The sequence below is a fragment of the Thrips palmi genome, unplaced genomic scaffold (assembly GCF_012932325.1).
Source record: "Thrips palmi isolate BJ-2018 unplaced genomic scaffold, TpBJ-2018v1 HiC_scaffold_16, whole genome shotgun sequence".
NCBI classification, from domain to species: domain Eukaryota; kingdom Metazoa; phylum Arthropoda; class Insecta; order Thysanoptera; family Thripidae; genus Thrips; species Thrips palmi.
The window spans coordinates 11,169,328-11,197,132 of NW_023144625.1; the positions used below are offsets into that span (position 1 = coordinate 11,169,328).

Here is a 27,805-nt window from a genome sequence, read left to right on the forward strand (position 1 = left end):
TCCAGACGCCGTGCCGCGCCACCAGTCTGTGTCCAAACTCTTGCCCGAGCGCACCTCGGCCCGGCGTGCACCTACCGTGCATTGCTCACACGCAGTCCCAAGTAGCCTCCAGTGAGTCCACTCGCGCCTCCATTCGCCACCCTCACCGTCACCACCATCATCACCACCACCACCATCAAATGGGATTTTTCTGTGTGCAGACCAAAATTTTTCTGAGTGCCTTCAGTGAAGTACTGGTAGTGATTGTTTCGTTTTTATCTGTCGTGGATTCCGGCGCACGGTATGTATGGAATTCCCCCGTCGGCCGCCCCGCCGGTCTGCGGGCCCAGCGCCGCTCGGGCCCCGAACGCACTGCACTCGGATAAACAAGTGTGTGTGAGTGTGAATGTGTGGCATTTCCTGAGGTTTTCATTATTATGTAAAGGCACGGCGGGCGTGGCCGGCCGCGCCGCTGGGCGGCTGGACCCGATCCGACTGCTTCGATCACTTTCGCCGCCCCGAACATGCCAGGCCGAGGCTGCGCCGTGCCGGCCGTGCCACGCCGCCGCGAGCCGCACTGCCGCGCCGCTCAGGCCAGAAAAGGAAAGTCTTTCAAAATATTGGACGCGCCGGTTTGCAAACGTGCACACCGCGCGCTTGCATTTTACGAGGGTCGCCCGGCGGTGCATCGTCGAACCGAAACGAATCGCGGCGACCAGCTAAGCCGCGCACGCCGCGCGCACGTGTTCCTTGTCGCGGCCCTTGAAGGAGCGAGAGAGAGGGGAGAGGTGGCGCCCCTCGCGGCCTCCTGGCCCGCCTCCTGGCCCGCCTCCTGGCCTCACGCGGCCGCGTGCCCACATGCGTGCGTGTGTGAGGGTGTGTGTGTGTGAGGTCAGCTGTCGTGCGACGAATGGCAAACGCGTCCAGTCTGGCGGGCGGCGCGCGGAGAGAGTGCGAATCCGAAGGCGCTGTGCCGTCGTAGGCGTAGCTACGCCGAGGCAACCTCGCCGCTGCGCTGCCGATGCGCTTCCCTTTAGCTCGGCCTTGCTAATTCGTATGCCGCGCGTACAGTGGCGGAGCCAGGCCTGCCGGGTAATTGTTCGGTACTTGATTGGGCACTTCGTTACCGAGTGCCTGGGGCTGCAGCCAACTCGGCCGTACGTCGAGCGCCACACACACACACACTCACTCTCTCACACACACACACTCACTCACACACACATGGTGGCGCGCGGTACGCCGGCTTGACCAATGCCTACTCGCCAATGACCCCCAAGCGGCATTTAGACTTTCTCTGAACGGAGAGTGAAACTGATTCGAACTTGGCGCGGCAACACGGCGATACGCGTGTAAATAAGCTGGCGGCGCGTCGTCTGCTCGGCGTCGTCTGCGGGGCGTCGCGTCGTCGTCAGCCAGACCAGGCCTGATCGGCCAGGCGGCGGCCGCGCGGCAGTACACTCTGCCGGCTCGTCGATGGCCGCCGCGAAACCGTCTCGTTCGTTCGGACTTCTTCCGGCGCACCGCAAAAAACCTAGTTTGCTGTTAACGGTTCCGAATGCAGCCGTCGGCAGTGCGCTACCGCCCCGCCTTCCTTTACGGCGCGCCAACGGCTCCGCGTGACAGCCGCGAAAAAAACGTGACCCCCGAGCGCTTTCGCGTCTTCGACGTCCTCGTTGGTCTCGTTTTAGCGGCGTGCACCACTCGCAGCGAATGGGAGCGCGCTCAGTTTCAGCACGGTGGGCTTTTAGTTGTGCCGGCGGTAATATTGAAGAAAAACGGGGATAGAGTTCCCTTGGCTTTTACGACTGCACTTTTCCAGAGAGTGCGCCGATACGAGCGAGGGCACTCGCAGCGAGTCCCGGCGTCGGTCAGCATGTCGCGGCTAAAACGTCATCCGCGGCAAGAGACGGCGACGCGTCGCGTGTCTCGCGGGGTCTCGCCGCGGGGCTGCCGACCCAGAGTCGTTTTCGTCGCTCCGCCAACGGGGCGCCCGGGAGTGCGACAGAGACAGAGCGACGACTCCGGCAATGAGTGGCGTTGTCCAGGCCGGGCGTGGCTCGCACTTGCAGTGGCGCGTTGATTGCGTTTCCAATCTCGCTGCAACGGTCCGGCTGGGGTAGGGAAACAGCAGTGATTAGCGCGCACCGCTTGCATTTTTGCGCGTTTCGCGCGTCCATTTTTGGAGACGTGCCAAGCCCAACTAGTGTATCGGAAGGTCGAGCCGCGCCGCTGGGAGTCAAGTGCGCGCGACTGCTGTAATGCAGCTCGGGAGGGGGGGGGGGGCGCACTCACTTTCTACACATTCCAGCCCCGCCGCGTGCTGTACTGCCAGTGCACTGCCGGCATCGCACCCCTCCCCGCCTCAACAATGATGATGGCCTCCGATTCCCCACCATAATTAAGACCGCCTTCCAGAAAGGGCCGCCGCGCCGCCGCCGAGTCCCGGACCGAGAGCTCGAACTGAGGATCGATCATCCTCGGGTCTGCCGCCTCAGTGGTGTTCCGGACGGAGAGTTTGGACTGAGAATCGATCACCTGAGTCTGACGCTGTTTCTCACACGCAGCCGGCTGGTCTGTCTCCGTCTCTCTCGCAGCCTTATGGAACGACCCGTAAGTGCGAGAGGTAGGCAGAGTGCCGCGAAGGCACCACAGGGAACCAGGCTCTGCGGCGCGGGGTGAGAAGGTCAGTTGGGGCAACAGGCATGACTTGGCGGTCCCGAGTGCGTTTGTAGCCAGCCTGCACTTTATCGCTTTCGTTGTGGTTTTTGCTGCGCGGCCGTACCGACAGTGTCGTCCGGGTCGTCCCGCTTCGGCTCGATTCGGCCGTCGCTCGGTGCTCGTTCGGCCGCCGTTCTGGCCTGGGCCGGCTCCTCGGGTCCTAGCGACGGTTCGGCCGTTCGGCCCTGACGCAACGGAGGATGTAACGTGTTGCCGCACGGTGTGGGGCACGGCGTGGCCGCGCCCTCTGCTCCTCCGGCCGCATGCGCTCGTGCAGCCTCAAACAACACGGACCGCAACGAGAACGAGTGTACAGTCGCGGAAAGCGGAGAACGAGTGTACAGTCACGGAAAGCGGAGAACGAGTGTACAGTCGCGGAAAGCGAAGAACGAGTGTACAGTTGCGGAAAGCGGAGAACGAGTGTACAGTCGCGGAAAGCAGAGCGCGCGTGTTCTTCAGGCGTTTTTCCCGCGCGCCTCACCGGCCGAAATGTCGCAGTGGTTTGCTATCGCGCGACGCGTGCCTGTCATTCAGGACATCCATCAAACGCGCGAGGACGGCTTTACGACGCCAGGGTGTGGGCACTGTGGCCGGGGGGCTTATGATTGGAGCAAACGGGCTCGACTCGTGACCACACCGCGAAAGGGTAGCTGTGCAAACACCGCCACCTCCCCGGCACCGCCCTGTCGAAAAGTTCCGTTGTTTACGCGGAAACGTGGCAGCGGCGTGCCGCGACCCGCCCGCACCCATGTGGGCACGGCCGGGCACGCCATTACGACACTGTATCCGGCTGCAGCAGTGGACATCATTAAAAGAGCCACTTCCTGTTTCTCGGTTTGTCCGGCCAGGGGGCGCGGAGAGTCACGGTGTCACAGGCCTGGATACATGGCCCTCACCCCGAAATGGAAGCGTTTATGACAGCGCACGGAGTGTCGCGCCGGGCATGATGGCGGAGGATCCTGTTAGCGCTCGTTGGCACCTCGGCCGGGCCTCACCGATCTGGGCATCGCAAGGCGAGGCGAGCCGGCTTGCGGAACTGTGGGAACGGGTCATTGTGGTCGTGGCCGTAGCGGCGATGCTGCGGCGGAGATTCTCTCGAAACGACCAATATCGGTCCGTCGCATCACACTCCGGCGGGAAACCCACCGTGTGCACCTGTGGGCGCGGTGGGCCGGGCAAGCGCCCCTCCCCCATCGTTCTCTTTCATAACCGTTGTTGCCGGGACGGTGTCAAAAATGTGGCGGAGGTGTCAAAAGAAATAGTTGGTCCGGACCAAGTTGTCGATTTGATAAAAGCGACTCATGTACTCGTCGCAGCATCAAATGGATTGAGGCAACGCACCCGCAACTGGCTGCGCCAACCGAAATGTCATTGATGTCTCTGAGGTCTTACAAGGCAGCTTAAAATGTGCAGGCCACAGTCTTCGTTTGCACCAGATCGACTAGTTTGGACCAACTTTTTTTCCGCTCGACTTAATGACTTTGCGGCCAACGCGGTCCATTCCGCCACGTGATTAGGTCTTGCGAAGTCTCGCACGGAGCGAAACCATCAGGGGATTAATATGTGGCATTGCAGCTGCCCTCGTGCGAATTTCACTCAATGCAAAAGTATCGGAACGCCGTGGCCACGGCCGCAGAGACCGACCGCGGTTTCGCTCAAAGCCCTTCGTCGGAGCCCTTCCGCTTGTTGGCACACTTTCTGACCCATCCTCATTGAGGGCAGCGGCCGGTGACACAGCGCAGGCTGAGGCGCCGAGCGGCCGAGGGATCGCAACTTTGCGCAAGTTGGCCGAGGCGAGAAAGTAAAAGTCGTCTAGCCGTCCGCAAATGCGTATGCATAGCCGTGGCCCGGCGCTGCACGGCGCTGCACTGCGTAGCACCGCGTAGCACGGCCAGGCACTGCCAGCACGCGGCTCCTTTGCATCCCAGGCGAGCGCGCCGAACTCGCCGCTTACTGCCTTTTCGTCAGAAAAAAATTGCGAAAAACACGACGAATTATCCGTTTTTAGCCGCGTGCAAGCGCATGACGAAGGAGATGGGGTTCGCTCCATAGTTTCGGTTGTTTTTGCAAAACGCGCCTCGATGTTCTGATGGCGCCTGTACGTGGCGCCCACACCGGACACCGGAAAGCGTTGCCCGTCGCGGCGGCGGCCACGTAACGCGGCATGCCTTTAAAAGAAATGGATTAAATAAAGCACTCCGTGCCGGGCCGAGCCTCAGGCCGAGCCTCAGCCCGCGCGCCGTGCCGGCCCGGACCCGGCTCGCCGCCGTCTCCTGGATGATAACATTTGGGTCACGGCTCTCTGCCGGCGCCGCGGCGCTGCCAGCCCCGCGGACGGAACGACCAGGACGGGCGAGAAGTGGTGTCTGGCTGTCGATCCAAGTGTTTATGTTAGAGCGCGTGTACATGAGGACAACCCTAACCTAACCGTGCAGCGGAAAACACCGCTAGAAAAGGGTGACTGAAACGACGCCGGTTGGATATCAAATGAACTGTTGTCATTTTCCAGTCAGAACCGAGCATACCGTCCACATCTCACGTGTCGAGACAACATCAAGTTTGCGTCAAAGATATGCAAAAATAATCAAATTTTGCATGTGATCTTTTACTGGCGATGTCAAACTGGCGTGTCGTTCCTTTTTGACGGATAAGAGCGACGATCGGGCACTTGGCGTCCTTCCCCGCGTCCTGATTGGCGCGTGGCAGGACACGGCAGGCCACGGCGCGGCAGGGCACGGCGTGCGACGCGACGCGCCAGGGCCAGCTGGGCTCATCCTGCTGTCGCAACGGCCCGCAATAGTAACTTTTGGTTCTGGCGTCTCTTGACTGCGCAGCCAAGGCGCAGCCAAGGCGTAGCCATAGCCAAGGCGCGGCGCGACCCTCCCAGAAGAAAGGTCACCGCCATCCGCGTCGAAAAAAAAAAGCGTCGGGCCGGCCGGGCCTGCACTGCACGGTGTGGCGACACTTGTAGCTGGGACTGTACAGCATGCAGACGATGCAGGGTCTCTGCGCTTCCGCGGTCGTCCCGGCTAGCGGTGGCCGCTGCCCCCGCGGGGACCACTGCGCCGTCCGTCGGCTGACATTGAGTGTCGAAAGCCGGCGCACCGCGCCGCCGCGAGCGCCGCCTGCCGCAACCATTCGCCCTTGTTAGGTGAATCCCTGCCTCCATGAATAACAATGAGACCAAGCCGGCCTGTTGTCTTAATATTTCCCACTTCCCGTCCGTCCGGCTGGTCGTCCGGCAGGCCGGCAGGCCGGCTGGCGGCGCCAAGGGCAGCGCAGGCGGCACGCACGCGCGTCGTCGCCGGGGCCGGGACGGGGCGGATGGCCAATCGCGCGGTGCGCGCGCCTCGGCGGCCAATGGGAACCGAGGCCGGCCGAGGCCGCTGGGATAAGGAGCCCCCTAAGTGAAGAGCAAACCGCCGCGTTGCGGCACGTCATTAGCTCGTGTTTGCCCTCGTTGCGTCCAGCCGGCCGCGCCGTGCCGCCGCCGAGCCGCCGCCGCCGAGCCGCCGCCGCCGTGCCGCCGATAGCTGTTTGCGGCCGGCGGGGCGCCACTGCCGGCATGGTAAAAGAACTGGGAAACGAATGCATAATCTATCAAAAGGCGTTACTTTGAAGGTGTACAACGCCATTTTCAGACATTTTAGACTCATACTCGACAGTCACTCGTGGGTGGATCTGTTGCGGTGTATGAGTGTGATCGGAAAAAGGTGTTCGACATTCTGACTCAAAAGCAGGTCAATTTTCTTGATGCAGATTGATATTTTTCTCAAGCGGGCTATTTTGTTCTCATGTACATTAGGTTTTTTCAGACCAAAAAGACGTAGAGCAAAATAAAAAATCTTTGTTACTCAGTTTAAAATCCGGGATTTGTATCATCCTGTTGATATTTTTGTAATTTTTGTTGATTTTCATTTACTTTATTTTTTTCCAAAGTGATCTGACAACTTGCAAACCACGTGGTTTTACTTTCGACTAGATGAAGCACTTCCAACTCGGAGGAATCACAGAATGTGGGGGAGGTGTGCCGTGTCACCGTTGGAATCGAGTGCCCGGCTGTCTGTCTGTCCGAGGATTACCCCAGTAGCGCCGGATGAGTTGACCAGGGCATGGTGCAACGCGCCGGCCCGTCGGCCCGTCGGCACATCCTGGCGTATCTAGGAGCAGCTCGCCGCAGACGGGCGTGTCTGGCCGGCCCTCTATTTCGTCGGCAGCGAACCGAGAAAATGCGCTTATTTAAAGAACCGAGAGGTGCGTAACTAGACGCAATAGGCCTGTTGCGCCCAAACGGCCAGCCGCCGTGGGCATATGTATGGTCGCGTGGCTTTGAAATTCAATCTGAGACTGTTGTTTATACTTTTGCACAACGCCCGTGGCATTCACCGTTTATTGCCAGCGGGATAGCGAATCAAATAAGAGCTTTCGTCGAATCGATTTCATTTTTTTTTCAGCAGTGTGGGGCGTCTAGGCAGTCTTTCGGGAGCTGTTACCACAGCAGCAGCAGCACACAGCAGGCGAAGAAGTGATGCGTATCACACGCGTGCATCTGGCGAGCTGGCTGTGCAATTCCCACCACTGTGCTGCTGCTGCTGTTGTTGGAACACGACGGAGACGTCTCGGCCTCCACCGGTCAATGGGGAGGGAAATGTACCGCCGCCGAACGCTGTGTCCCCTTCTTGCCACACGCGTCACAGCGTCACCGCCGCGCGTGGAAACGTCGGCGTGCACTGTGCGGAGTGCGGTCAGAGTGACTGACCGCTCCGAGTGGCCAGCCGGCCGGCCAGCCCCGCGCCACCTGCTGCAGCGGCGGCTGGGGCCAGTCCGCGGGCCAGTCCACTGGCAGTCCACAGGCCAGCCCGCCAAGGCCGAACCGCAGCGCCAAACTTGACTGCGGCCGCACACGGCGGCGTGGTATTGTGTTGTGACAAGTGCAGAGGCATGACTCTGCAGCGCGGGCCGAACCGCCCGGCTGGAGCCGCCCCACTGGAGCCGCCCAGAAGGGGTCCAGAAGACTCTGGAGTCTCGTTACGGGCGGCGGTGCTTTCTGTCTCTCCGTCCCCTCCTCCGTGTCCCCACAACCGCCCTTCTTGTCCACAAAGACGTCCTCTTCTTGGTGACGGTGGTTCTGTGGCCACGTGAGACCGGCCACTGGGACCAGCCACTGGGACCGGCCACTAGGACCATCCACATGCACTGGCGATGCCCGCGATGATAAGGCGCCCAAATGCGCGCCGCGCCACGCTCCGCCACGCTCCGCCCTGCCGTTGGGCTTTCACCGCAAAACTCGCCGTAAGACGCGCGCGGAACGGGTGGAAAGGGTTCCCAGTGCATCCGCGCCGTCCCACGTATTAGACTCGCCGCAGGGCGGACCTCGGAAACGAGCTACACTGTTTTCGGCACATCTTGTTCAGTTTTGGTCTGCTTTTGTCTTCGGTAGCAGCGTGGTCTGCACTTGGTGGTGATGATGGTGGTGATGATGGTGATGAAGTTCCCGGTGAACAGCAGTGACACCGTCTAGGCCCGTTGATGAGGGTGGAATCGCTTTCCAGGAGTACCTGCCACCATGCGTCCCCTGCTCGTCGGGCTGGCACTGGCGCTATGCCTATCAGCACACCTTTCCAACGCAGCCCCCGCGGGGACGGAGGTCACAGCAGAACACCAGCAGCAGGTGAGTCACTTCACAGCGTAACTGTGTGCTTGAGGCAAGCATCAAATTACGCTCGAACCGCCGTACACTTAAAAAGGGGGAACCTGAGCGGATGATTCCTGTCACGATTTATTTCGACCGTAAACTGATTACACTTGAAAACAGAGGCTTTAGTTTTACCTACCTTGTTCGTTCTCTTCTAACAACAATAACAAGACGGCACGTGGCAACGTTTATGTTCTTGCTTTTCGTCCAAATTTTAAATTCAAGACGGCTCGGTTGGTGCTGCCTGGCGTCGGTATTCCACGGCGCTGCTCAAATTGCTAATGAGGATCGAGTTTATTGGCGCGAGACACACGCACGCGCAATTACTGCATGGCGCAGCAATTATCAGACGACACGCGCCTCGCGAAACAATTCACAGTGTGGGTAATTTGTGCGGTCAGCAGTCACAATTTACTAGAGTACTCACAGTCTCCGTTAAGTGCGCTTTGAAACTAAAAAAGAGGAATTCTAAAAAAAAATTAAATGAATGTTTCATTAGGTTCCTTAGCACATATCAAACCGATTATACTTACCGCGTGGGACTTCTTTAATCAAAGTCGATTCCAGGTAGCTTTTTTAGAGTGGGTCCCGCCGTGACGCCTGTCGGCCTCTGCTGCAAGCGGGCATCGCCGGGTCAGACGAGCCGGGGTGCCGGCCGGGGAGTTTCCAGACTGAAGGGTCAGACAAGGGTAAGCGAAGACGCTCGCTTCCTCGACACTCCAAAGTCGTATGACCTTTCGACGCGCCGTGCGTCCGCGTGCGGCACACCACAGGACCGGGTCCGCAAGATCCCACACTCGGATTGCGAGCCGACGAAAAGCCGAAAGGAGGCGCGCGCGCCCAGTAATTGGTTTCGGCGCGCGTCTGTGTGCGTGTGCGTGTGTGTGTGTGGGTGGGTGTTTCTGTGCGCGAGTGTTCCAGAACTTGCGTTGTCCTTGTTGTAAGCCAGACAGCCAAGGGCCCTCCCTTAAACTTCTCCCGACCTCAATATGCGGCGGCCGGCGGCGGCACAATGACACAAGTTTTGAAAACGCGCCGCGGTTTCTGATCGTCGTTTCCGGCCGAGCCGATGAGTCATTATCCAAGTCGATAATGCCACTCCTAATTAGGCAGCGTTACGAAAGGAAGTTGGCGCGAGGCCGCGGCCAGCGCACTGCAAAAGGGGAGGGGGGCACCCCGGTAAGGGCCGCACTACTTACTGACAGCTAGTCGCAGGCGAAGTCGCTCGCGACGTTTTCGGACTCGGCCGCCGTCGTCCTCCCCGTCGCTCTGGCCGCCGGCAGCGCGTCGCAGCGCGTCGCTGCGCGTTGTTGGCGCTACCGAGCACGCCGTCTGCTTTCTCCGGAGGCGCCAGGCACACCCGCCAAAGTCAATAAAAAAAAGAGGTGTTTGTTTTTGGCCGACGCAAACGCGTGCGCGCCACGCGTGCCGGCCGCGCTTTTTTTTTTCGGGCTCGACGCGGCACCGCCGCCGTCGCACAGTGTGACGACGGTTACCATGGTTACGCACGCAGCAAACCAGATTCACTGGCAGTACCGCCATATACCGCTGCAGCTGCACGTGCGGAAAAAAACGCCGTGCCAATGACTTGAATGGTGTAAAAACTATGCAAAAAATATTATCGGAAATTTTATTTAGAATTTCACAGGGTTTTAGACCGAGAGTCGTTAAGATTTCGTTTGAAACAGCAGTAGGAAAGCAGTCGGAAGAGAAACGTTTACCTGTTCGGCTCGAAGCGGTTCAATGACTCTCCAAAACGACATTTGGACGACCTTACGTACTTACCCGACCCGGCCACGACAATCAAGCAAGGTCACCGCCACACCTCGGCGGCCCAGACGAAAACAAACAAATTGTTGCACACAAACCGCCGGATAGCCATTCCATTCGCCGCAACGTAGCCACTTTTTAACAAGTGATCATTTCAAACACAACGCACTGTTAAGTGGCAGCCAGTCGGGCGTGGCTGCGTGCGTGTGCCGGTCGGGCGTGCCGGCGGCGCGAGCAGCGGCGGGGCGGGGTGAGGCGGGGGGGGCGGGGCGGGGCGGGCGGGGCGGGGCGGGCGGGGCGGGGCGGGCGGGCGGGGCACGGGCGGTGCGGCGCGGGCGGAGGCGGCCGGCGAGGCGTGAGGCGGGGCGAGGCGAGGGCTTGGCGTTCGAGCCGAGCGGGCCCAGCGATCCAGTAGGCGGTGCCGAGGCGCTGCCAGGCGAGCGAGTGCCCGAGGCGGTGCGGAGGTCGGCTCGCGAGCGAAGGACGCCTGCGGTCGCGCCGAGCGGTGCCCGAGCGGTGCCGAGCGTGCCGAGCGGCGCCCCTGACGCAAACCCAGCGCGCCGCGGCGCGCCGCAGTGCGCGCGGCTGTTCGCATTCCGTGCATTGCCGCGACGGCCCGCTGCAGCGCCTGCCCGCGGCGCGCAGGGGTGCTGGCGGGCTGCCTACCCGCCCATTACCATTAAGGCCGGCGCTCCGTCGGCCTCGCCAGTTTGTGCGGGTCAGGGCAGGACGGCGGCGCTCGGCTCCGCTCCCGTCCGTTCGGCACTCGGCTCGGCCCTCGCCGAACAGGTCTCCGAGCGAGTGAGCGGCGCGGCGCGCCGGGCGGCCAGTGGCGCGGCCAGCGAGTAGCAAGTGCAAGTAATGCGGCCATAGCCCTCCGGGGCCTCCGCGGCCTGCGGGCGGCTTGCTGCAACGCGCGCGTGCCCGACTGTACACGCCGCACCGTCATCTCGTGCGCGACTGTACACGCCGCACCGTCATCTCGTGCGCGACTGTACCTTCTCATCTCTCGCTGCGCGCGAAAAATGGCCGGCCGATTAAAAGGCGCGTTACGCAAGGCGAAAAGGAACAAAGTTTGCGGCGCGTTTTGTCTCCGCAGAAGGCCGACTCGTTATTGGGAATGCAGGCTGGCTCGGCCGGCCTTGATATTAATCTGTGTGTCTCCCCGCTCCGCTGCATATTATCATAGCCACACAGAGACCGGGCCGTTCACCTCAGCGAGAAATAAGTGGTAGCGACGTGGAAACGGCTCGGAATCGGCGAGGAAACTCACGTGGTTTAGACCGTGGGGCGCGACTCCCCACTTCACACTGCTGGGTCGAAGCTCGCGGCGCGTTTCGGAGAAAAGATTCCCATATTTTCAGTCTGCAGAGTCAATCATAGGATCGTTGTAACACAGTGGTACCCATAAAGCGGTTGCATGGTCAAGAGGCGTTGTTGACGTAACCTTTGTCCCAACGATATGTTATGGCTGTTCCAATGTTAACGGCCACATTGTTGTTTGCACTATGCTCCTCTCAGGGTAAACAAGCCAGTTTATTTTCACGGTTGCCAGCAGGGATGCAACCAGTTAAAAATGAAGACGACTAACGTTTTCCCGATATTTTCCCATTTTTCTTCCCAGGCCGGTGTGTGGAGTTCCTTTTGGAAACACAAGCCGAGGCGGTTCGGAACGGTGCTTGGGTTCCCCGTGGGTTCCCCTTGGGTCCGCCTTGGGTTCCCCTTGGGTTCCCCTGCACCCCGAAAGCGAGCTGCCCGCCTGCACCCGATCGCCTTGAGTGCGGTGGCTCCCGGCGAAACTGGGTAGAAACACGAAAAAAAGGGGGAAAAGGTGCGCGGGGACCGAAACCCGCCTGCGTTAAAAAGTGCCCCGCTTTGGAGCGGTTCTCGTAGGGCGAGGCCGTGTGGACGCCGTGCGCAGCCGGTCGTCCCCGGAGGAGACTCCCCCCCCTCCTCCCCCTCACCGGGTGAAGACGTTTTTAAGGACCACCGCTCATGTCGACATCAGTTGGGGGAACTCCACAGTCAATCACTGGCTGGGCGACCGCAGGGAGCCAAAGTCCAAGGGGTGAAAGATTCATTCACAAGAAAATTAATTACGTTTAATGCTTTTTAATCTGCCATCCGTGACTTGTGGGTGAGACGCCGGTTCTCGGCAGTCTTGTGCCACGCAAAATCCCTTCCTTTGCGAGAGGGCCCGACGATGTAGACGCATCCTGCGCGTCGCATCCGTCGCATCGTTCTTCTTTTTTTACCTCGGGGCACGTCGCGTGTAAGTACCGGCGTTAAAAAGTAAAGAGTTGTCGAACGAGGAAGACTTCACTGCGACGCTAAGATGAGGATATACGGCAACACCCAAGGCCGTTTCCTGATTGACAAATACTCTGTGCTCCTTGATTACACTGGCGTACCAAGTCCGGTGTAGCACAATGTGACGTCCCGGATTCACATGTCAGCCCAGAGGCCGGCCATTTTTTGGGGTACGTGCTTCGAGGCTCGACCCTGGTGCTTGTCTATGTGTCACGTGTGTGAACGCACGGGTCAAGTCCTTGTCTGTGTGTGTGTTTGTTGTAGATGGGTGTCCTGTTTTTTTTCGGTCGTTTTTCCTTGCCCTTGCTGGTTGTTCTTGTAGTCCGGGTCGGCCCCCGCCTCAGCCCCCGCCTCGGCCCCGCTGCCACCCGTTGCATCATGTGCATGGAGATCGCCCCATTCAGCTTGTCTCCTCAAGGTCATCGGTCAGTGACTGGCCACAGACGGGCCAAGACCCCCTCCCCTGCCCGCGGCCGTCGTGCCACGCCTGCCGGAGTCCCGCTTGCTGCACTGGAAAACTGGGACCGCGGGACTCCAAAGTCCTGTCGCCGCTGCAGCACATGCTTCAGCTGGATCCTCATCTTTTATTTCTCGCCAGTCCCGCGATCGGCTGCCGCTCCGACGCGCTCGCTCGACGCACTATGAAAAATGCAACGTTCCCCTGCGTGGCCACCTCCCGCGTTCAAGTCTCCCGCGCGGCGCGCAGAGGCGTCGGACAGTCCGGCGGCGTGCGCGTGCGGGTGGTCGGCTCGTCCGCCGGGCACCAGCTGATCCCAAGGCCGCGCGCCAGCTACGCCAGCTACGCCAGCAAGCGGAGCATTCCGCTTGAAAGCCGAGCCGCCGCCGCTTTCTGGCCGCGCTCAGTCTCTCCGCTGGAGGCCCTCCAGCACCTCATGTTTATGGGATGCGCCTCTGGAGAGCGCAGACAGACAGACAGACAGACAGACGGACAGACATGCAAACAGGCGCACGGGCAGACCGGTGCCGAAATGTCACGTCTCCTCCGCGACGCCGCGACTCCGCGTCCGGCTGGCCTGGCGCGCTGGCGCCCGCATAACCAGCCACTCCCCCGGTCGGGACGCCTCGCACCGCGCTGCGTGTCGGCTCGCATGTCGCTCAGGAAAACCGCAATCAAACATACAAGCATTTCCATTTTCTTACGGTTGGGAATGCAAATAGCGCCACTTCGTCGGTCAGTCAGTCCGTCCGAGAAAAGTACCGCATGTCACTGGTACGACTAATCGTTATGGTCGTCGGTTCGCCAGTGGCTATTACGTCGTTTTTGTAAATTTTTTTGTCCAATACGCGCGGTGCAGCGCGGCCGGCTTGGCTGAGCCGCATCAGTGAAAGTGGCCCTCCTCGCCTCGTCCTGCGCGGGGCCTCGTCGGGGCCTCGGCGGGGGCGGGGAGCAGCACTGGGTCAAAGTGAGAGGGATACAAACGTGTGAGTACACCTCGCCCGCCTTCCATGACACGGGTACACTGGTGCACTCGCAAAAGGCTTTGTTCTCGCCTGGGCGGTGTTGGGTCCGGGCGGCCCTGGGTCGCCGTCATGAAATCGGTGATCCTCATGGACCTAATGAACGTGGCATTTGTGCGTGTACAGCCTTGGTGGCACTGTTCGAACTGTGGTAGCCAGGCCATGGCAACGGGGCGTGGTGGGGCGAGCGGGGCGGGGCGGGTGGGGTGGGGCGGGGCGGGGGGGGTGGGGCGGGGTGAGGTAGGTGGGGCGTTCCCAGTGGAAAGGGAGGGGGCTCGAGACGGACCGCAAGCACGGCCCAAGAGTGCACTGCACAGATCGGTGAAAGTGTAAATATGTCGGAATCGATTGTTTAGCCAAGCAGCACCGGCGCGCCGCAGACTCGTGGCGCCTCGTGGGCCGGGCGCCACGTACTCCCCGCGCCGGAGGCTCTCAATGCCACGCCGGTCCGAGGAATACACGAAGAGCCACCCGAGCTGCAACATTTCGTCCCACTGAGTCGTTCACAATCCGTGTCATCTCGAACGAATTTGGACGTGCCATATGAGAAGAGCGGGTCACAATTTTCAGTTAAAGTCAGGATCCTTATCTCCAAAATATTTTTTTTTTCGTCAGGTGGAGCGTTTTGTTGTGTGCGGGTCTCGAGTGGCGGGCTTCGTTCGACAGGAGTATTATTTCCCCTCAACGGATTTCCGCGGAACAAAAAGTGCTCTTGAGATCCGGTGCGGTGCCATTACTATTATGGCCACCAGTGTAGCGCCTTCCGAAATCGGTTCGGAAGCGGATGTGTGCTTCTGTGTGAGTGCGTGTGTGTGTATGTGCGTCTGTGTGTGTGTCTCCGTTTGGAACAGGCACGAGAAAAAGGAGAGAAGTGAGAGGAGGGTAACTCGTGTACGCCTGTGAGTGTGTGCGCGCGCGTTTTATGGCAACCCGACCATACCAAATGGACACACGAAGTAGCTGGCGTGTGTGGGTGTGTGTGGCGTGTCTGTGTGAATTCGCGCGCGTCGCTGCCGTGCCGCAGGTCGGCTGCGACGATGCAGGTTGCGCAATGCAGTCGGGATGGCTGGGTGGCAGTGTTCCGGGTCATGTGTCGAAAATTCATAGCGTAATGAAAATGGCAAGTGGGCAAAAAAGAAGGGAACGACCCCAATTTTATCTTTTTTTTTCTTTTTGCTTCGGCTTACTCGTGTTCATTTCCGACCCCTTCCGGCCAGATTCATTCCGTTTTTCTCTCCCAGTGGGAGTGCAACGCGTGGTGGACTCTTCGCATAGCTAATTATGCCTCCCTCTCTCTCTCTCTCCTCTCTCTCTCTCTCTCTCTCTCTCCCTCTCTCTCTCTCTCTCTCTCTCTCTCTCCTCTCACTCTCCTCTCTCTCTCTTTCTGAAGGAGAGTGGCGACGGGGTGACGGACATCCGCCCAGAGCAAGCAAAGAGTTGGCCTGTCTCCTCGGAGAGAAGGGAATAATAATACGGAAGAGCAATCCGTCAAATCGGACGTGCTTTGCGCCCCTGACTGTAGGCCACTGAAAGCGTCCGCTGTAAGGTCAGGGCAGCGGGTCAGTGGCAGGGCGACGTCAGAGCGGCACGGAGCGGTAGCCTGGTGTGAGAAAATATGCCGATGCGGCGACGCGGCCAGGCAGTGTGCCAGGCAGTATGCTGATGCGCCTCATCAGAAAGTCGGCGAGGAGTATGCACGCTTTTCGCAACGCGCGACGCCCGGCCCGGCCCGGCCCTCCCGCCCCGGACAGTTCTTTCTTCATAAAACCGCGTGCGGTGCGATTCGCACTCGAGACCGACGGTACGCTGTTAAAAGAGGCAAGCCGTTTGTTGACTTGGTGAAAAAAAATGCCACGAAGCCAAGTCCTTGCCAAATTACATGAAACCAATATGGTCAAATATTAAAGAATGTTAAAAACAAAAAATTATTTTAGAAAAATGTTAAATACTAAAAAATAAATTTCTAATAGTTAACTTTCAGTTTTGAGCATCGCGCCCCCATACAATTCAACGACATGCAGCACTTGCCTGCATTCGTAAGGCCTAAACGGAACCGCCGAACCGGCACGGCCTGGCACGGCCGACGCCCACACTACTTATCATTAGCATACGCGCGTCTCCGGTCGGCGCGGCTGGAGCGGCCGGAGCGGCCGGTCCTCGCGTCTCGTCAGTTTCGTGGCGAATCTGGAGGGCGTGCAGGAGGCGGGGGGGGGGGGGGGGAGCCCCGTGTGATGCGTGCGGTTCTGGTCAGCGCCCCGCCGGCCCAACCGCCTTGCCGGCCGCCGTCCCGCCGGCTGCTGCCCCGCTTGCGTGGTAATACGTGATGCAACGCTTAGCGGCACTGCCCGCGCTGCCCACATCGCACAAAACCGCACGCCAGTCGTCATTAGCCACAATGCATTTCATTGAAGTTGCGTTTTTTTTTCTGCTGCTTTTCGCTTGTTTGCACGCAGCTGCGCGGAATTATGCATCTAGCTGCAGCGAGATGACCTCTCCGCCGAGGCGCTTTCCTGCAGAGATTATCCCTCGGGACGCGGCCATGGATGTGTTAACCCCGACGACGCGGTGTCCGCGAAGCTGCAGCCCCGCAGGCCCCGCAGGCCCCGCAGGCCCCGCGCTGCTGCAGACAAGCGCGCTGGGGCAACGCGATGCGGCCAACCCAATACGTTCCGCCGCACGCCGCGTTGTCGAGGAGGCGCTCCCTTGGGCGCCCATTCTGACCCGCGCGACCCTCGGTCCCATGGAGACCTTGTCAAACTATGTAGACACACACACACACGCACGCGCAAGCGGAGAGGCCCCCTTTGACGCGGCGGCCAGCGCGGCCAGCATCCCATGCTACCCGGCAGACCAGTCCGAGTGGATCGTTTCACAACGCGCGGGTCCTCCGCGGGCGGGCGGACGGCACTCGGACGGACAGACAGACAGACAGACAGACGTGCAGACGGACCGACGGATGGATAAGCCCGGCAGTGGCACTACACTTGCGCTGCACTTTTGAGCAACCAGGCCGCCCCGATTGCTGCAGGCTGGGCCGGACCGACCCAGCAGCGCCACCGCAAGGTCCGCAAGGCCATGCCGACTGCAACGCGTTTCACATCCTGGGCCGGCCTGCCCGGCCTGGGCCGCGTTGCGTGCTGCAGCTGCGGTTGCACTTGCCAAGTCCACGCGCCACACGGCCACGCCCATGCAGACCCATCGCGGGGGGTTTCCATCCCCGGGGGAAGTCCCCGTCGCCAGGCCGACCCTGGTCCCTCGCAGTGCCTCGCCAACGGCCTCTACCAGCATCCCCAGGGCGCCTGCGGGCCGGCGGGTAGGCAGGCCCGCCACACTCGCACGCCACGCGGTTGCCTACTCGCAAGGCGCCGGCGGGTAGGCAGGCCCGCCACACTCGCACGCCACGCGGTTGCCTACTCGCAAGAAGGCGCCGGCGGATAGGCAGGCCCGCCACACTCGCACGCCACGCGGTTGCCTACTCGCAAGGCGCCTGCGGGCCGGTCTTTGTTTTTGGTTGACAAACTTGTTGGACTGCCTCACTGTGGCGGTTATGGTCCGGCTGTTTGGGCTACAAAGTGGCCCCCGGTTGATCGTGACCCAGAAAAGGTGAAGGAACATTGGAGGGCTGAAACCAGATTCAGCATTTCAGTGAGCGTGCGTGTCGTGTTTTTTTTTTGTAATGACTGAGAGCACTTTTATTTGGTAGTGGGAGTTAAAGCGGTGCAACGGAACACGATTGCGTAACACTCTTAAACTGTTCCACGATTCATTATTTTTTCTACAAGTCATTTTATTTATGTTACAGGAAACTCTGGAGACGCTCCATCTGGGCGAGCCGGGCTCAGATGACACAACAGTAAGAGACAAGAGAACCATAGGACCGCTCAGGCAGCTCTTCCCCGGAATTTCCCAGGTACGCCCGAAAGTCCAGCCACCTCCACTGGAACGGATTCCGACTAACTCGTTGTCTTGCACCGATTCGCCCGCAGCTCCAGTCGTCGCGCTGTCGGGTCTCCTCCTTTGCAGCCCTAATGCGCCCGCTTCGACTTTTCACGCAGTGCAGGGCCGGTCCATAAGCGATGAAGCGTGGCAGCCTTGCGGTCGCAGCCGCCCGCCGTGGCTGACCACACGACGTCGCTTATGCCCAGTCGCCTTCCGGAGTCCGGATGGAAAAAGAAACTGCCGCCTGAAAAATCAGAACGGCGCGCCCTTTTTTCCAGTGTGACATTTCGTGACGCGTGTCTGCGTGACGTCAAGCAAGCGATCGGCGCGAGCGAGTCTGCCAACAAGACTAATTCTCGGAGAACCCCTTCCCTCCCTCCCACCGGCCGGCTGGTCGGCTTCGCCGGGCTTCGCCGCTCGCAAAGTGGGCCACACCCCCTGCGCCCCGACGCCAATGCCAGCGATGCAACGCCCGTTTGGGTCAAACAGCGCGAAAACCGCGTCCGAAAGCGCAAAACTTCACTCTCTGCGTGGGACAAGTGGGCCAAAGCCGCCGAACGCGCGGGTCACGGCGCCGACGTAACGAGGCGGCCGGTCAGCACGGCGCTCTGTCTCTCTCGCACCCACAGGTTGTGCCGTTTGGGTGCGAGAGAGACAGAGCGACGGTATTGGCTGGCTGCGCTGGAGCCGGCGAGGCCGGGACGGGCTGGTCGCGTCGCGTCGCGTCGGCGGAGTTGAGGTTATGGCCGAACGGCCTAGGGCGGCCATTGCGGGGTTTGGTTGGGCTTGGCGCGGGCCGGGGTGTGGAACTGGCCAGCGGTCGGCCTGCTTGAGGCTGGCGAAAGCGGTGGGGCGGGGAGGGGCGGAGCGCGGTGACGCCGCTGCCAGAGGCGGTGCCTTACAATATCGAGCCTATTGGCGGCGTTCTAATCAACAGCACAATGGCGTGACGTCATCATGTTGGTTTCGGCCGCCTCACAACGTGTTCAGTGAAAACCAACCGACTACTGACTTCCAACCGACTGCCATAGAGACTGTGATTCTGTAACATAATGTACATAGGTGTGCGTGTGTGTGTGTGCGTGTGTGTCTGTGTGGAGGCCCGTGGTGAGTGTTAGTGTCATGGACACCCCCCACTCTTTTCTAGATAGTCGATAGAAAAATCCAGCAGATCACCCGATCGCTGTTCCGGGTGATCGGCCGGCTAGTCCTGGGCGGCGGCGCCGGCGGCAACAGTGCCTCGGCCGGCGCGTCCTCCACGTCCGGGGGATCCGGCCGGAAAGTGTCCATCACGCTGCCGACCTACCCGCCCGGCGAGGACGACGACGACGACGAAGAGGACGAAGACTCGACGCCGGCGTCCACCTCCAGCCCCGCGGACGAATCCAGCACCCCGGTAAAGAACCACGGCCAGCACAAACACTGTACTTCCATGGCGTCAGGGTGGGGGCACGGCGGACGGAATGGGTCGCGAGAGAGCGGGAGTCGAAACAAAAGAGAGGTGGACTTCATTTTCCGAATTTCATTTTCCTGCATGCGCTTCGAGCGCCTTGTGAATGAGTTCTTGAGCCGAGCACATTTCCACCGCAGAAACGGCAGTATCCTTCCTGTTTCCGTTTTAGGGTAGAAGTGCACTTAGCGCAGGAACTCATTTTGCAGCGTTGCTGAACATATTGAGACCGCCAACAACACACATTGTCACATAAACGTCTGCATGATTTTGTACAAAGTAGTATGTTTGTCGGGAGGCAGCGACCGCAGGGCGATTCCGCCGATACTGTTCGCCCTGGGGCTGAGGGCTGCGGCGGCCAAGCCGGGCCGAGCAGAATGCCAGACAACAGTCGGCCCGAGCATGAATCACTAACCTTCAAAACCTGTGTGTGTGCCTCGGGGTGCCTCGGGGTGGTGGATGCAGGTGTGTCAGCGATGCCTCCTCGTCGCTTCGCCTGGTAATCCAGGCAAACAGTCGCTGGAAGGACGCCAAGGCACCGGGCATGTGGCCTAGCCAGTCCGGCTCCGCTTTTCCTAGTTTCTTCAGCGCATGCGCGCGCCAATTTTCATCTTCCCTTTTTTTTCTTTCCCGATCAGTTCTTGAAGCAGCTCTCAAATATTGCACTAGAGATTCACTGCCAATCATTCATCCACTCTTCATATAAACGCATTTCAGTTTTACTTTTTCTTTTTTATTAGAAAAGAAATAGGTGAAACGTATCACGGCTTAGCATGAATTTGTGTGGATTATGTGGCAAGCAAACTGTCGTACGCACTAAGAACTGTGTGACTGGACAAACTGTACAAAGCAATACTTCTATTCAGTCTACAAGTTTAATTTTGCACGGGAGTTTTCTTTGTTCTCCTTCGAATCGTAAAGCGCAATTTCCTCATTTCTGTATTAACTTCTGTGAATATTTTTCTCTTGCTGAATGTATGACGGCTTGTGTTATGCCAAAGCTCCCAAGTATTGCTAGATGACTGAGTCGACTACGCGGGCTTGGCTGCACCGACAGGTTATTTTTGTCAACACACGCTGCTGCTTTAGGCAGCGGTTCGGCGGCGATGTCCGAGCCACCATGTTGCCTGTCGCTGTACAATGAGTATGCTTTGAGTAGATCCCATCCTAGCAGGGTGGTAGTAGCATGCTGCAGAAAGTCACGCGAAATTCCATGCATGTATGGTTTATGTGTGAGACACACGACGTACACTGCAAATTAGATGGAAAGACTTCGTGCCAAAATATGGCGAGACTTTAAAGTCTCGCCAAGTTTCGGTCAGACCTGAAATTCTCGCCAAAATTTGGTCAGACAAAAAAGTCTTAAGGCCGGAACTGTCCGGCGCATTACGGCCTTTGGGGGGCGGTCAGACACAAAAGTCTCGCCATTTTGGCGAGACTTTCAGGTCTGACCAAAACTTGGCGAGACTTAATGTCTGGGCGAGAAGTCTGACCTTTGGATTTGTGGTGATGTACGGCATGTAAATGCCCGATGCAAGTCATGTCGCAGTCGCATGCATGCCCTGTATGTGTATGGAATTTTGATATGTACATGTAAATATGACTCTGACTTGACTGCATTTCACTCCAGACCCATTCCTGACTGACCCCGTGCCCAACACTTGATGCTATTTTGGGAACTACACGTGACACCAAGTAACTACTTGACATTGACTGTGCCGAAGCAACCTGAAGACAGGGCCGAATACCTCCAACGGCCCGCACGCCCATACCATTGACAGCTATGGGAGATGACTTTCGCGCCTTTTTGCTCTGTTTACAAACATGCCAGTTCACATGCGCTTTATCATGTTTGTTTCAACCTCAATTGTGTCTTTTCCTCTTATAAAATTTAATTTTCATTAACTGTCAACCCACAATGTCAGAGCTCACAAGTCTGTTATTTGTGGCGGTGATTTGCCTATGAATTCTGTGGCTTTTTGAATTTCTTTGTTTCCCGTTTTCTTATGTACTTTCACTTTAACCAAACCGATGTGTTCCATAGGCACTATATTATGTTACATCTAAAAACTTATGTCATCACTTGTAAAGGCGCAGTACATAAACACAAAATTTCTTTCGGTCAATCATTTCAAACTTTAAGTCAGTGATCACAACAACAAAAATATTATGTACTGGGCCTTTTTTATTTCTAGACTCGTGTTCAAGTCAAATTATTTCTGTCACGGGGAAAGCAAACCCTCCCATCCTCACTTTCATACCCACTCACTTGCATCGAAGTAACATTATCAACCGTTTCAATTTAAATCACAGCGATCTGCGACGGGGGATCGTGGCGTGGGCGGTACAAGTGCGCCGTTCAATGAAGCATTGGTCACGTGTGCCGCCTAGCCACGCAATAAACTTGATCCTGAACATTTTGAGTATGGATGCATACCCCTGATCTACGGTCGATGTTGCACGAAGCATGGCATTCGACTCACTGCTCGCACCTCGCCAATGCGATCAGGCCTAATTATGACTTCTCCGTCAGTTGTTTATCTGCATGAAGCCAATATAAAGTAGTTACAAACCAATATTCTCGGTTGTGGCTGGAGTAATCCTTTGGCACCGAGGCATGGTGAGGTCGGGTAGTACTTTGAAGTAAAACCATTAACCCTGCCCGCCATATCCCCTACAATGGAGGTAAGAGGGTTTGCATGTTCCACCGAAAATTTAATAAACTCATGTAGTAGACAATGTTTTGCCTTGTGCCTTGTACTGCATATTTTTGTCATTTACCATTGCTCTTGAAACTGTATTAGTTACTCCTTGGAGCTTTCCTGTGTGTCCCTGTGTGTACCTGACAGGGCTGCTTTGCTGCCTGTCACGGTGTTCATTCCCGAATCTCATCCTCATCTCCTTCGGCATGGGCACGCTTGCTCTGTTTCTCCACAGTTTTCCTCTTCCGACACACGCCTTGACCGAGGTCGGTCCGTCAAAGGGTCCCAAGGACGACCCGGCGTGTCTGTCAGCAGGGCCTGCTGGCCACCGTGTCCGTTGTGTCTCGGCGCTCTCTGCCCTCTTGTCAGCCTATTCTTGAGCCTGTCTCGCGGGCCAGTCCGGCTAGCCCGGGCCAGTCCCTCAGTGTCGCCTTGTCGTTTTGCAGGCCGAAGCGGAGAACCAGCTCGCCGGATCCGAGTCGCAGATCAGCGAGGTGCGCGTGCAGCTCGGCGACAAGCAGAGCGCCCCGGTGGAGGCCGAGGAGGAGGAAGAGGAGGAGGACCTCAAGCCGGCAGCCAGCGGAGGTGAGCTTGGAACAATGTGCGATTTGCGTTGCCTAACTGGCGGTGCAGCGCGGCACGTACGAAGGGTTGACTGCTCCGCCGGGCATGTGCCGGGCATGCCCTGGGCAGCAGCCTTGGCCAAGGTCGCGACCTTGTCCGGTCTGCTCCACTTTGGCGGGGCCTGGCCTTTGGCTTGGCGCGGTCTTTGGCGTGGTCCCTGGCCTCGCACAGCGGCGTAAAGTCGGCTGGCTGGGTTCACGCATTGCGAAACTCAGCACAGTCGACATAAACCCTGCTCCTTTTACCCCTCGATTATTTTGTTTCTCTTTGTCTCAGACAACCTGGCCGAGGCTGAGGAGGGCGCCGAACTGGAGAACGAGGCGGAGGGCACCGCCGACGACGAGAACAGGAACAAGCGCTTCTTGCCCTTCAACCTCGGCGGCGCGGCGGGCGGCAGCGGCGGATCCTCGGCCGGCTCAGGCAACTTCCTCTTCGACATCATCCGGGTGAGTAGCAAGGCTGTCTCTCGCATGCAGGCCGTTCAGGTAAAGAGCGATGGGGAGGGCTTGGAGGGGCGGATACAAGTCTCTAGCATTCAACGTGAAAATTCTTTGAAATTCTCATTACTTTTCTTCCTGTGCCGCATACTTATGTTACCACATGACTGTTTTATTTTGTTGGCCGTCGTTTTCGGTTTCTGTGTCTGTGCACTGCACTGGAAGGACGCCCAGAGGGCTAGAGGCCCCAGGAGCCCCACCGGACTGCGACAACCACTGACTGGACTCCAACTGGACTGTAGAGAGTACTTACGGTAACGGCAGGTAGAGGGCAGCGCCTGGGCAGCGCGCGGCCAGTGTTTTGTTGTTTGTTGATGTTGAGGCGCGTTGCTGCGGCGTGTCGTGTCCTCAGTGGCTGCAGCGGATGGCCGACACTGCGGCGAGGGTTACCGGCAAGGTGTACCGGGTGGTGGCCGGGACAGACAATGCCGGTCTCGGCTTCAAGATCCCGACCTCTTACAACCAACCGCAACAGGATGACTCGGACAACAAAGACTCCGACAGCAACAACAACCACAACAACAGCAACAGCAACGATGACAACAAGAGCAGTGCCAGCAACATCAACACAAGTTTCAGTTTCGACAACTCTTTCGTTCCCCGCTCGGTAATTGCGATATTCCTTTACCACTTACCTACTCGAGAGAGAGAGAGAGAAAGAGATTTTTTCCATTCACACCAATCATACGGTACTGTAAATACACACGCTGTATTGCCTCCGCTTGTGGTAGCATGGCTTCGTACGGCTAGTCCGAAGTAGCTCCCAGACCGAGCGTCCCGTCCTCCCCTGTCACACTTGTTTCTGTTTTTATTTTGTGAAAATGTTTTGCTAGATTCAGTAAAAGTTGCGGCTATTTCTTGACCGCGAGACTTGAAGGTTAAAGTTCAAATTTGCACCATCTGAAGGCGACGGGTTTCCGTTGCGTCGAGCCGGCGAGCCTCAGGCTGTCATGTCCGCCCGGGCCCGAGGCGCACTGGGGCTCCAGGGCTGCTGACGGGAAAATGTTAAATTAGCTAGACAAGAGAAAACGTCTCTCGCCTTGGCGGTGGAGCCTTTCGCCCCATTAATATACGATCGTGGTGTTGATCTGGCTGGTGTTAATGTCTGTTGTGACTGCTTTTGTTTCTCGTGGGCTGTTTGTTGTTCCCCGAAAACCTGTCGGACAGGATTGCTTGCACTCGCGCGATAATTTCCTGAGTTACAGAGGCACCGATCTGCAATCATTTTGTGAGTAAATCCCACGGTAAATAAGACTCTTTGGCACCGACACGGCACCGTTGCTTGGCACGGTCTTCAGTCTGTCTCCCTCTGACCTCTTTGCTCACGTACTTGCTTTCTTTCCTTGATGTGACGGCTTGGTTCCTCTATGACGAGGCGATACACGACTCTTGACGGACATGACAAGCCTTGGCTCGCCAGACGTGCACAGCTACGTGTGTCTGAGTCACCAAACCGACTTCGAGCAATGCAAACTCTTATGGCTAGCGTAATGCTAAGGCCGAGTCGGAGTTGTTGGGTTGCCTAACTTGCGAGGCCCAGCATGGTAGGCAACCCACCGCGAGTCGAGCGACGGGTCCAAAGGGCGTCGCTCCGGGCCGAGCGGAGTGTACCCCGCGCGCGACGGACTTTCCTCTGAGCGTGACGATACTCCGTGCGGCGAGAGACTCTGGGCGGGGAGTAGATCCATGGCTGGAGCCGCTAGCGTCCTGCAGTCCCACAGAGCCCGCCGGCCCGGCTCGTGCCCCGCAGTATCGGGCCTTCGCGTGGAGACCCAAACTGTAGACTTTTCTTCCAGATTCACTGGGCACGCCAGGAAACGGCGTCCTCTACAGGTTTGGACCCGGGGCGCTCGTCCGGGAGCGGCGCACTCTGCCATAGTGCGAATAGCGTGGACGATGCAGCAGCCGATAGATTAAAATTGCTTACTCGGAAGAAAACGCACGCGCCCCACGTGCGTTTGGCTTCGGCTGCTTGGGTTAACGGCCTTCTGGATTGTTGTTCCAATCGAAACCGGTATAAACAACTTCCATTCAATAACAGAAACGATTTGCACTGGTTACGAAAGAGTAGTCTTGCTTTCCGTGCTGCCTTGTAGAGTTCACGTGTGATGCATGCCCGTTTGTTTTGCACTTTGAAAATTGAAAATAGTATGCCGGGGCAGAGAGACGACAGAATGTCGGCACTGACTAACGTACATCCCTCGCCGCGGCCTGCAGCTCATCGCCGGCTCGGGCACGACGCAGACCCAGGACGAGGCCGAGAACGCCCCCCTGGACGGCTCCACCAGCTCGGGCGGCGTGTCCGCGTCCGCGTCCGCCTCCGCCAACGCCGAGGGCAAGGACGACGGCTACCAAGAGGGCGTCCCCGGCCCCATCACCAGGCTGTTCGTCATCGCCAACAGGGGCATCGCCAACCTCGTGCAAGACCTCATCCTGGTCAGTAGCCCTGCCTCGCGCTGAGATAAAGTCAGCGCAACCTGCCCGCTAACACTGTTGTTGTCCGTTACAGCGTCTGGCCCAGACCAGCGAGAGGTTAGTCAACTTCAAGGCGCGACTCATCACTTCCATCATCTAAGGCGTGTCGCGGCCCAGCGCAGCCCCGCCCCGCCCCACCCCGCCCCGCCGGCGCCCCGCTGCAGGCCGCCCCTCGCCTCAGCGCGGCAATAGTCACGTCGCCTCCAGTCACCTCCTGGGGCGCAGGCCGGGCCAAGGGCCGTGCCGCGAACGGCGGGCTGAAGCCAACATCCACTGATTTGCGACAGGCGGAAAGCTTGCGGAAAGCTTGCAAGCTTGCGGATAGCTTGCGGAAAGCTTTGCGGAAAGCTTGCGGAAAGCTTGCGGAAAGCTTGCGGAAAGCTTGCGGACGGAGACCTTGCCCGCCGCGGAACGGCCGCCACCGAAGCGACGTCCTTCTTCGCCATCTCTGTGACGCCGCCAGCGTCTTCGGAAGGGTGCCAGTTCGCTGGCGGGACGTTCCCCTGACGGGCAGGCGGCTCCGTCCGGCAAGAGACCAATGTGATAGACCCGAAACAAGTAGTAGCGTCACTATTTGCTCAAATTGAGTGAGTAAAGTTATTCCTCAAACGTCCAACTTTCAATCCCCATTTTATTTATGAACAATTTTTTTTAATGGTTGTAAGCTGTCTAAGTCCTCAATGTTGTATCTGATCTTGACGGTTCCTGGGAGTACAAAGCATGTGGACCTCGTAGAGATGGAAACGTGTTGTAAATTAAGGGATGACTCGATTTGTGCGATTGAAATGACCGGGGAAAATACCTTAGTGAGCTTTTGTATGGATAGTAAAATATTTCTAGTTACCATCCGGCATGTCTTCACCAAGGCCATTTGGAAACTCACTAGGCGAATGGTCTTTCGACAGTTCAAAAGAAACTTTCGGCCCTCGCGTCATGATAGCGCGTCCAAAACTCCTTTTTACGACTGCTGGTAACCATTCTTGTGAGTTTCTGACTGGTTCTGAAAATAAATACTGTAGTGGACATGCTCCTCTTGTCTGTAAATAGTCACCCAATCATTCGATTTTTGTATTGTCATCAGTTTCATCGCTCGTACGAGAAATTGTAAAACTCGTCACAATTTGTGATTCGATGTGTTAAGGGGAGAGGCACCAGAGAGTGTCTTTCAGAGTCAGAAGCCGTTTACTTTGTGTAAATCTCAACTGCCGTTTATTGCTTAGTGGTGCTTTCATCTTCTCTTCGGATATCATTTGAAACGTTCATGCATTATCATCGATAGGTTTATTTTTTTCCAAATGAAGTACTTGTGCTGAGTGCTCTAAAGGATTGGTATTTATCATTAAATATTGTAATTTTGTATAAATTTAAAATTGTATTAATAGGCCCTGCGATCAATTTATGTAGAATGTAGACAAAGTTCTAAGAAATCAAAGTTTTTGTTCCCGAATATTAATGAGTGTCTCAGGGGATAGTTTCAGTAGCATCATTCCCCCTGTTCTAAATCATGTCAAAATTATTTATGCAATCAGTACATTGTGTTCTTTTTTTTACATATATGAATAGTACGAAAATTTATGTATATTTGAACTGACATGGTGAAGTTTGTAAATAGTACGAAAAAAATAAAGTAAAACCTACCTACAACTCATTTGTTTCTCGTATTTATTTGTTCAATCCCGCTGCTCTGAGAATATGCACTCATGCCCGGCGTGCAGGCAGTCCAGACATTTTCAACTGGTCGCCGGAAGAGAAGAGAGAGAGAGAGGAGAGTGTCTGTTTTGGGCTACCGCCACCCCCGCCCGCCGCGCGCCGCCCCACCCCCCGGGGGTGTTGGACTTCCCAAGGCGCGGCTCGCTACGGCGCGGCCCGCGGCGCGGCCGTTGAGTCAGTGCTAGGCTGTCAGTAGCGCGGGGGCGGGCGTCGCGACGGCACGCGTGCGCACGGGGCCCAACTGCACGGCGCGAGGCACGGCGTCCACACCGCGACGCACGCGAGACGACGCACGCACCAAACAGAGCACGGCGCCGAGGCGCAGCGAGGGGCATGAGCCCGGCGTGGTGGCCGAGGTCGCCGTCCAGGAGGAGGCGGTCCAGTGAGCCGACCAGGTCAGTTGCACTATCCAACATTTTCCGATTTGTTTTTATTCGTCTTGTTGCGCTCGTATCAC

At 57.8% G+C, this 27,805-nt stretch overlaps 1 protein-coding gene across 3 annotated transcripts; it reads left to right on the forward strand.

The window, feature by feature from the left end:
* On the forward strand, window positions 1-27,286 carry LOC117642609 (E3 ubiquitin-protein ligase HECW2-like). Of its 3 annotated transcripts, none has more exons than XM_034380925.1 (8): window positions 1-111; window positions 8,250-8,368; window positions 17,754-17,861; window positions 19,038-19,286; window positions 22,489-22,627; window positions 22,943-23,112; window positions 25,381-25,599; window positions 25,673-27,286. In XM_034380925.1, exons 2-8 carry the CDS (start codon window positions 8,264-8,266, stop codon window positions 25,736-25,738), a joined length of 1,056 nt encoding a protein of 351 aa, XP_034236816.1. In that variant the 5' UTR covers window positions 1-111; window positions 8,250-8,263; the 3' UTR covers window positions 25,739-27,286. The 3 variants fall into 3 exon arrangements, with proteins under 3 accessions (XP_034236816.1, XP_034236815.1, XP_034236817.1); XM_034380924.1 differs by lacking the exon at window positions 1-111 and adding an exon at window positions 1,452-1,715; XM_034380926.1 differs by lacking the exons at window positions 1-111; window positions 19,038-19,286 and adding an exon at window positions 1,452-1,715.
* The last annotated feature ends 519 nt before the right edge of the window (window positions 27,287-27,805 follow it).